Source organism: Wolffia australiana, chromosome 14 (assembly GCF_029677425.1).
Source record: "Wolffia australiana isolate 7733 chromosome 14, ASM2967742v1".
Lineage (NCBI taxonomy): Eukaryota > Viridiplantae > Streptophyta > Magnoliopsida > Alismatales > Araceae > Wolffia > Wolffia australiana.
Genome location: NC_135848.1, coordinates 4,924,568 through 4,934,991, shown reverse-complemented (window position 1 = coordinate 4,934,991; position 10,424 = coordinate 4,924,568). Strand labels below are relative to the sequence as shown.

At 40.7% G+C, this 10,424-nt stretch overlaps 1 protein-coding gene across 4 annotated transcripts; it reads left to right on the top strand.

Moving 5' to 3' along the window:
- Positions 1–2,193: 2,193 nt before the first annotated feature.
- Positions 2,194–5,385, top strand: LOC144711962 (NADPH-dependent aldehyde reductase-like protein, chloroplastic). 4 transcript variants are annotated; one of them, XM_078586125.1, is made up of 3 exons: positions 2,375–2,513; positions 3,654–3,714; positions 3,871–5,385. In XM_078586125.1, exons 2-3 carry the CDS (start codon positions 3,712–3,714, stop codon positions 4,624–4,626), a joined length of 759 nt encoding a protein of 252 aa, XP_078442251.1. In that variant the 5' UTR covers positions 2,375–2,513; positions 3,654–3,711; the 3' UTR covers positions 4,627–5,385. The 4 variants fall into 4 exon arrangements, with proteins under 4 accessions (XP_078442248.1, XP_078442249.1, XP_078442251.1 ...); XM_078586124.1 differs by having other exon boundaries at positions 3,856–5,385; XM_078586122.1 differs by lacking the exon at positions 3,654–3,714 and having other exon boundaries at positions 2,194–2,513; positions 3,856–5,385.
- Positions 5,386–10,424: the final 5,039 nt, after the last annotated feature.

Below are 10,424 nucleotides of genomic sequence, written 5' to 3'. Positions count from 1 at the left end.
ACCATTAAAATCCGAATTTATTTACTTATCCCTAAAACGAGTCCCAAAATTCCCCAACTTTTCCCCCCTCATTTTCCTCAATATTCTAAAAATAGAGATCATTATCCGGACCAGTAAATTTACCCAATAAAAAATGAATATTGACTTTAAAGTCAAGTCAACTCCAACGATGGCCACTCATTTAAAAACGTAATCAAATTATAGAAAGAGATTTGACCAGTCAAACCGTAATTAACGTCTCTATAACAAGTCAACGTTGACCAGGGAAGGTCAATGTGGACTGATTTTGGCGGCAAAAATAGCATTTACTTTCTATTTTCCAATATACCAAATATTTGAAAAAGGGCAAATATTCCCATATATCCCAGGTTTTTTAAATCGTCCGCGATCTATCCCACTTTTTTTTTTCACGCGATCTATTCCTCGGTTTTTAAAAGTTCCGCAATCTATCCCCCCTTTTTTAAAAGTTCCGCAATCTATCCGAGGGTTTTTCGACGCTGACGTGGCGTCCGACGCGGACGGCGAAGTGGGCAGCTGGGCTGACCGTAATAGACGTGGCATCCAAGTCAGACGCCACGTCCGCGTTGAAAAACCGTAATAAGTCATCATCTTCGATCGGAAATCGCCGGGGAAATATGCATTGTTTTTCTCTCATTCTCTCTCCAAGTCTCGTGGAAAGAGAGAGAGAAAGAGGGGAAGAGAGACCGCGGAGAGAGAGAGAGAGAGAGACTGATTGCGGAGAGAGATAGACCGTAGAGAGAGAGAAGGGGAGAGAGAGAGAGATCACGGAAGAGAGAGAAAGAGGGGAAGAGAGATTGCAGAGAGAATTAGAGAGAGATCGCGGGAGAGAGAGAGAGAGAGAGAGAGAGAGAGAGAGAGAGAGAGAGAGAGAGATCGCGGAGGGAGAGAGAGAGTGTGGTTTTTTCCCGACAATGACGTGGCGTCCGACTTGGATGCCACGTCTATTACGGTCAGCCCACTTCGGCGTCCGCGGACGATTTAAAAAACTTGGGATAGATTGCGGAATAAAATAATTTGGGGATAGATCGCGGACGATTTAAAAAACCCGGTATATATGGGAATATTTGCCCTTTGAAAAAAGGCCTCGAAAATACGAAATGGCGAAAAAACCCAACTTGCTAACAAAACAAAAATTCAAATCTCAGTTTCGGTCGCTTTACGGCAGACATTCGGATACTTAATGATTTAATTATTTTCCTGTAATTACTTTTATACCCGGTTAATTTCGCCTAGGTCCTCGGGAGAAGAGTAATTGCAAAACAGTAACTTTTTCACAGAAGACGAGAGGCTGATGGAAGAAGCCTTCACTGCTCTATCTCTGCCAGTCTCTCTCTAAACTTCTTTCTCTTCAGTGTTCGTTCTCTTCCTATTTCTCTCTAACTTTCTCTCTCTCTATATCTACCTCTCTCTATCTCTATTTCTCTCTTTCTTTCTCTATATCTATATCTATATCTCTATTTCTCTCTCTATCTCTCTGTCTATCTTTGCATGCGTTGCTCGCTCTACGAAGCACATCGGACTACCGACAGCCGGCAGACTCGATCTTTCTGCAAATCGAGCTTGCCCGGAAGCGATTTTTCGAAGATGGAATCAAGAGATGAAATGGGTCCCGTAGATGATGCGATGTTCATCGATTAACAGCTCAACATTTGCAGTAGAACAGTCGTCTTGTTCATACTTTCCGATCGTGGGTCGCCCTTTTCAGCGGATTTTTCATCATCTTGGTGCTGTCGGCAGGTAAATCTACCCCTTCTCGATCATCGCGCCGGCGGGATGTATATTTTCCAGCTGATTTCCTCGTGTTCTTGATTTATTGTCCCTGGGCATCCGATGATTTTCTGGGTTGATCAGATCGTAGGGATTGGCGCGGATAATTCCTCCTTTTTCGATTATCAGTTATCGATCTGAACTCGGAATAGACTGAAGATCTATCCGGACTTTTGATTCCCATCAGATTACTGCCAGTGATTCGTAATCCTGATCAATCTCATCGATTATCCGTGTTTTTATTTGAAACCCGGGAGAAGCGATGATCTTTTGTGATTTTCATTTAATTGATATGATCTTAATCCTTGATTTTGCGCTCAAATTTCAGAACTTCTTCATTGGATCGACGAGGGGGGGTCGAAAATTTATGTGGGGGCGTAGCTGGTTCGGGAATGCCGGAACTGAGGAGCGGGCCGAGGCGAGGTCGGGTGAAGACTCAAAGAATTGATGATATTCCCACGCCGTTTCAGCCGGGCTGCCCTCCTCCTGCTATAAACAGGCCAGGCAGGCGTGTGGGTAGAGCGAGAGGGAATGGCACAGCTGTGACTAGAGAGAGAGTGGTTGGAGGAGGAGTAGGAATTAGAGTAGGGGGTGGAATTAGCAATCTTGATCAAGAGCCCTGTAAGGTTGAGAACCAGGAGAAAGTTGCAGGAATGGAAGGGCCAAGTGTGGAGAAGGTAGCCGTGCCCGAAGACGAGGCGACGACGTCTCCGATCCCTGATAGGGTACTCTCTTCAACTCTCTTCTTTTCTTTTGATCTTGTTCTTCTTTGTTTTATGAATCTCTAGCTGAGAAAATGTCTAGTCTCTTGTGGACCACTCTGTAGGATTCAACCGGGTGAAATTCTGGCTTACTTGTCCGAGCAAAAAGAACGAATTGATCTTGTAGGATTTTTTTTTAAAAAAATTTGGTGCCATTTGGAAAATATTTATTCTTGGGAGGCCATGAAGACCGCCTTCGTTGTTATCATTGTTTTTAGCTTATTTTTTTAGGCCTCAGTTTCTTGGATCACTGCAGTGTTATGATGAATTGCCAGACTTTTATGATAAATTAAATGCTTGTGAGTTTTTTATTAAAACTTAAGAAATAAGATACCTGGTGATTTGTTTCTATGAGCTTTTCCCAGCCTTTAGTACCAAGTTTTTTTTAAAGTTACTCTTATTGAGGAAGATTTTAGTTCAACGCTTGAGCTTCATTTTAAAGCATTTGGAACAAGGGAACCATCTATTGAAAATTCATACTCAGATGAAACTAAATTTAAGTGGGTCTTCTATAGCTGAGGTTGTTACGATGTTTATCTATTATTCAGTCTCATTTAATGCGGCTTTAACATCTCAATTGTATTCTTGCGTGGGCATCAGTCGCTTCGTTTTTGTTTTCCAACTATTTTTTCCCTGATGATTTTTTTCTGGATGGGTCTGCTTATGCATACTCAAAATCTTGAGCTTTGATACGATCACCGACCCCTCTCAGGGGTTTTTCCACCATTTGTATGAGGAAATATTTCATATTCTCCGTTGTTGCCAAATACGCCAGCCCACCATATCTTACCTGCCCTTTTACTGGGGATGCTTCTTGTATTTAAAGGAAAACTATCCTTATTCGAATGATTACCCCTGATTGGGTGTTGGCCATCTCCAAATATGATGATTTTCGTTTTGAAAGAAACCAACTATGATGATGAGTTGTCATCATCCTGTCATCTGACCTACAGGCGGGATGACAATGATGATGAGGATTTTTTCTCTTTGTCATCTCTTGTCACTTTCCCTCTGTTAACCTCACTAAGATGATGAGATATGCTGGAAAAATCATTGTCTTCATTCGTCTGTGGCCACGATGACAATCACTGCTTACATTGTCAGCATCATTCAAACTGTGGACGATCATCCCATCTCAACTCCTCGAGCACTATCGCAATCCATGGTACTCTATTTATCCTCCTATTCATGCCCATCTCATCCTACACTATGGCAATGCATGGGACTCTATTTATCCTCCTAGACCCCTTCCTACCATGGGATTATTCATTCTTCTACTCCGCCCTCTCATCTCATCTCATCACAGGTTATCCACTCGCAGATGGCAGAGGAGCGGCCGCTGGAGGGGCGCGTGGCGATCATCACCGGCGGCGCAGGCGGCATCGGCGCGGCCATCGCCGCTCACCTCGCCGGCCTCGGCGCCAGAGTCGCCATCTCCTACGCCACCAGCGCCACGGCCGCCACCTCCCTAGCTGCGACCCTCAACGGCGTGGCCATCAAAGCCGATGTGACAAGCGCCGCCTCGGTCGCTTCCCTCTTTGACCTCGCCGAGCAGGCCTTCTCGAGGAAAGCGCACATCCTCGTCTGCTGTGCAGGCACCATCAATGCAGACTACACAACTGTGTCAGAGACGAGCGAGAGGAGCTTCGAGGAGCTGTTCGAGGTGAACGCGAAGGGGGCGTTTCTGTGCTGCAGAGAGGGGGCGAGGAGGCTGGATGGAGAAGGGGGGAGGGGGAGGATAGTGGTGGTGACGTCATCGATGGTGGCGCAGGGGAAGGCAGGGTTCGGAGTGTATGCTGCGGCGAAGGCAGCTGCGGAGGCGGTGGTGGGAGTGGTGGCGAAGGAGGTGGGGGGGAAGGGGGTGACGGCGAACTGTGTGGCGCCGGGGCCGACGGCAACGGAGATGTTGTACAAGGTGAGGAAGACGAAGGAGGAGGTGGCGAGGGTGGCGGGGGAGTGTCCAATGGGGAGGGTGGGTAGGCCGGGGGATGTGGCGGAGGTGGTGGGGTTCTTGGTGGGGGATGGGGCGAGGTGGGTCAATGGGCAGGTCATACGCGCCAATGGCGGGATCGTCTGAGCTCTGGAGGTGTCCTTCCTTGCTTCATTGCTCTCTGGCTGAGGAGCTTTGTTATGTTCCCTTGGTGACTAAGTGTGAATGGCTGAGAGGTGAGAAAGAGAGAGATAGAGGTTGATACAGAGGGAGAGAGATTGAGAGGTGGATAGGGGGAGAAAGAGAGAGAGAGGTGGAAGTAGAGGAAGAAAGAGAGAGGGAGAGAGAGATGGAAATAGAGGGAGAAAGAGAGAGAGAGATGGAAGTAGAGGAAGAAAAAGAGAGGGAGAGAGAGATGGAAATAGAGGGAGAAAGAGAGAGAGAGAGAGAGATGGAAATAGAGGGAGACAGAGAGAGAGAGAGGCAAAAATAGATGATGAAAGTGAGAGAGAGAGAGAGGGGGGGAGGGGGAGAGAGAGAGAGAGAGAGGTGGAAGAGAGGAAGAGAGAGAGGGAAAGAGAGGGAGAAAGAGAGAGAGAGAGAGAGAGTGAAATAGAGGGAGACAGAGAGAGAGAGGCAAAAATAGATGATGAAAGTGAGAGAGAGAGAGGTGGGTAGACGGAGAAAGTGAGAGAGAGAGGTGGAAGAGAGGAAGAGAGAGATGGAAATAGAGGGAGAAAGAGAGAGAGAGAGAGAGAGAGAGAGAGAGAGGCGGAAATGTCTCCCAGTCCACCCATCTATCTCTTCCTAAGATTATTGTCAATGGGCAGTTGAGTCGTTTGAGATCGAGAACTCTTCTTCTTTTCTTGCTTGCTCTTTGGTGGGTGATATTTGTTCCCTTGGTGACTGATTATGATTACTGACTGTGCGGTGAGAGAGATAGATGGAGGGAGAAAGAGAGAGGTGTATAGAGGGAGAGAGATGGAAAGAGGTAAAGACAGAGAGTTGGATTAAGGGAGAGATAGGGAGGAAAGTTGATGGAGAGAGAGAGAGGTGAAAATAGAGGTAGAGAGAGAGAGCTGTGGATATTGGGAGAGAAACAATATTTTCCTCTTTCTCAAAATACATTTTTAAAATATGGAATTTATTAGTTTAATTTTTTCAAAGAGAACATAAAAAATGTTGAATGGGTTTTTGCGTCTTTGGTTGCATCAATTACCAAATAACTTGAGAAATCAAGTGTATTTTGGTCTTTCTCAAAATACCCTCCTAAATCTGGATTTTTTTCTTGAAGTTTAATTTTTTTAAAAGACAACATAAAAATGTTAAATGGGTATCTCTGTCTTTTCTTAAGTATCCATAAAATCCACAAGTTTTTCCTCTCTTTAATTTACAAATAACTTGAGAAATCAAGGATGTATTTTTCTTTCTCATAATATCCTTTTCAAATCTGAATTTTTTCTTAAAATTTATTTTTTTAAATATATAACAATAGAAATATTTATTTGGTATTTATGTATTTCTCAACTATCCAAGGAATCCGCCACTCTTTGGTTGCATCAAGTGACGAATAAATTGAGAAATACAGGGTATTGTGTGCTTCTCAACCTATCTTTTTAAAATCCTGAATTTTTCTTGAAGTTAAATTTTTTTCTCAAAGACAATATAATAAATGTGAAATGCGTATACTGTCCTTCTCAAGTATCCATGGAATCCAGAAAATTTTGGTTGCATAAATTAATGAAGAAGTTGAAAATTCAATGATATTTTTGTTTTTCTCAAAATACCCTCTTAGAATACTGAGTTTTTTTCAACTTTTTCCTCAAACACAATATAAAAGAGTTTAAAATGGGTATTTCTTACTTTTTAAAAGTATCCAAGAAAACTGCAATTTTGTTGTCGCGCCAATCAATAAGTAACTTGAGAAATCAAGGGTATCGGGTTTTTCTCAAACTACCCTTTTAAAATACTGAATTTTTCTCTAAGTTCAATTTTATCTCAAAAACAGTATAAACATTTGAAATGTGTATTTCTGTCTTTCTAAAATATCCATGGAATCTGGAAATTTTTGGTTTCATAAATGAACAAATAAATTAAGAAAATAAGGGTATTTTACTCTTTCTCGAAATACCTTTTTACTTTTTATTCTTTCTCGCGGTATAATTTTCTCTCATAGACAAAATAAAAAAGTGTTAAATGGGTGTTTCTGTCTTTCTCAAGTATCCAATAAATATGCAATTTTTTAGTCGTACAAATTGATAAATAAATTAAGAAATCAAGAGTATTGGGTGTTTCTCAAAATTTCCTATTAAAATCATAAATTTATCTTGAAATTCAATTTTCTCTCGTAGACAAAAAAGTGTTAAATGGGTATTTATGTCTTTCTCAAGTATCCAATGAATCTTCAATTTTCTGCTCACACAAATCAATAAATAATAACTCAAGAAATCAAGGGTATTTTTTATTAGCAAAAACATTGTGCCGGGTACGATCCACCCAAACGTTGTAATCATAGACAGATCTAGCCGTGTCCTGGATGCCAACCTAGGAGGGTTATATATATTTAAGTTGTGGTATTTATAAGAGTTTATAGGCATAGAGTGAGCATAAATATCCTAATTACACGCATACCCTACTCGCCCATGTCCATGCCACAAAGGAAAAAAAGATACAATTATGATACCGCTACAGGTCGTGGAGGAGACCTCAAGCCCCTACAACTAGTTCTTGTCCCTCAAAGTCCACGAAGCATGGAGTAGAGGCATTCTTCGTGGCATCATCAGGTATCATCATAGAGGTATGTGAAGGGTACAACTTTAGGCGAGATGTCGTGTAGGCCCGCCTCTAGTGCTCTATGCAATACGCCACTCGCGTGGATCATCGTGCTAGGTTTTGTACCTTGGTTCAACCATGGAAAACATTGTTTCCATGATGTGGAAGTATGAATCCATTTTCAACCAATCTATAAAATGATACATCACATGTACTTTATGGAGAACTTGTTCCACCCTTAACTTTCCCACTCTGAGATCATTTTGAAGCTGTTCATGTGTCCGACCTCTAGAAGTATCCGTGCAATCATGTTGCACTTGTATCTCCACCTCTTATTCTTCAACTAACCTTGAAAATCTTGAAGATCTTCTCACCATGATGACAATCTCCTTAGTTGAGTGGAGATGAGAGCGTAGAAGAGAAAGGGGGGCTCTCAATTTTGGTTGGCCTGGGTGCTTGAAATGAGTTCCCCTTTCCTATTTATATTTTACTTGAGTTTTGCTCAAAAGGCCCATAAAGTAAAATATATTTACCAATGCCCTTATGATCTTAAGTGTGTGACCCTTTAGGCCAATCTATCATTATAGTTAATAACTTTAGTGGCACAGTAATAATTATTGGCCAACCTTATTAATTAACTATATAAACATATAGATTGATTAACTAAGGATAGATTTAACCCAATCGATAGTTTGAGTTTTCAGCCATCAGGTGCCAATCTATACTTTGTGCTCTAGAAGATACCGAGTAGTGTTTGAACGCTCTCATGGAATATTTACCGTCATCGGTTACCTTATAAGTATAATCCATCATCCTCATGAGACTCGCAAACGACTTAGGGTATGGTAGATCATCAAACTCTAGTCCATCATTCAATTAAAAGTGAAGAATTTGGGGAAAAGATGAAATCCAACCCTAAATTGATGCAGAAATGTTCTAAATTGATGTAGAATTAAAGATCAAATATCAGATCTTGAATCAGAATCAAAATGTAGTGCTAATTTCATTCAAAACCAACTTCTAGGGCATGTACATTTCCCCATGCATTGGCGTTTTAGAATCGTTCAAGAAGAAGATTGAAATACAAATCAGAAACTTACAACTTTGAGTGCAGAATCAAGAACTGTCGACTTCCAAAGCATCCCTTGTGTCCTTCCTAGCCAAATCCTTGGAGAGAGCTTCAAAAAGTGATTTTTGCCCATTTCTAGAACTCCATTTAAAGATCCAACCGTATGGATTGTAGAGGGAGAAAAGACAAATATGCCCTTAAAATTTTAGCTTGATCGGACGGTTAGATATCAAGATATCGTCATTTTCTTGCGCTTAATCTCCACCGTTGGATTAATTTATCTCTCCTCCGAGAAGCTTGGAAATGGCACCTTTTGATTAGTTGCCACATTATTTTCTCGTTTTCTGCCTTCTCGGATCTCGTTCTGACACGGGATTGTCCGCGTCATCGACGCGCAATCGTTGTTAAATAATTCACCCTTTTGAATGGTTGAGAGGACGACACATCGCCCTGTGTATATATTAAAAAAAACATAAGATTTTCATATTTTATTTTTTTCCCGTTGAGCCGCACTTTTTGACCCGCGTCGTTTAAAAAATAATAAAAAAATGGTGAAGACCTTACTGCCTTTATATACTTTTTACGGCGTTGATTTCCGCGTGCATTTAATTCACGCAGCAAATCGACGCCGTAAAACGTCAACATTTAAAAACAATGTATCGGTTAGCATGTGCATTAAATGCACGCGCTAACGACCTTATATATATATATAAGTGTTGCACGTGCGTTGGTTAGCGCGTGCAATAAATGCACGCGGCTAACCGACTCACGTGTAAAAGTTCACGCGTGTCGATTGTCGCGTGCATTTAATGCACGCGGCTAACCGACATTATTTTTAAAAAATAAAGTCATACCTTTCACCGACTTTTCTGTTTTATTTATTATTATTATTATTATTATTATTATTCATATATATATAAAAACGCATCTACGTATCTGCCCGAATTTCAGGCAAATGACGTGGATGCCCTTTGATATATATATAAATATATATATGCTAAATTAATGATAAAAAAATCATCTCTTGGCTAAATATTGGTCAGAAAATTATATAAAAATATGGAAAAATTCCAAAAAATTTATGAGACCCTTACAAACCTTTAGCCAAGTATTTAAAGCCCTGTAAAGAATATTTATTCACTGAAATGGGGTTATATTCCATGTAAAAAATGATAAAAAATTAGAAATAATAATAAAATCAAAGTATAAGTCATTTATCTTTATTTTTATATGATAACATGCAAATATAGTCATTAAAACACATAAATATAATCTAAAATTCATCAATTAATGATGTTAATTTGCAAGTTATCAAGAGGGAGAAAGAGAGAGATGGAAATAGAGGAGGAGTGAGAGGGGCTGTAATAGAGGAAGAAAGAGAGGGAGAGAGAGAGGTGCAATAATAGAGGAAGAAAGAAAGGGAGAGAAAGGCAGAAATAGAGAAAGAAAGAGAGAGGGAGAGAGGTGGAAGTAGAGGAAGAAAGAGATAGGGGGTGGAAACGCTTTCTCCCGCTCTACCCTTTATCTCTTCCTAAAATCATTGTCAATGGGCAGTTGAGTTGTCTGAGATCAATAATTTTTTTTCTTTTCTTGCTTCTTTGGTTGCTTGTGGAGAAGATTTGTTACCGTCGTGACTGAGTATTGTTGACTAACTGAGTGGTAAGAGAGAGGTGGGTATATATATATATATATATATAGAGAGAGAGAGAGAGAGAGAGAGAGAGAGATGGATGGAGGGAGAAAGAGAGAGGTGTATAGAGGGAGAGAGAGAGGGAGATGGAGAGAGGGAAAGGCAGAGAGAGTTGGGTAAAGGGAGAGAGGGATGAGAGTTGATGGAGAGAGAGAGAGAGGTGAAAATAGAGGTAGAGATAGCTGCGGATATAGGGAGAGAAATACTATTTTCTCTTTCTCAAAATACATTTTTAAAATATGAAATTTATTCAAGTTTAATGTTTTCGACGACAACCTAAAAAATGTTGAATGGGTATTTGTGTCTTTGGTCGCACCAATTACCAAATAACTTGAGAAATCAAGGGTATTTTATCTTTCTCAAAATACCCTTTTAAAATCTGGATTTTGTTCTTGTAGTTTAATTTTTTTAAAG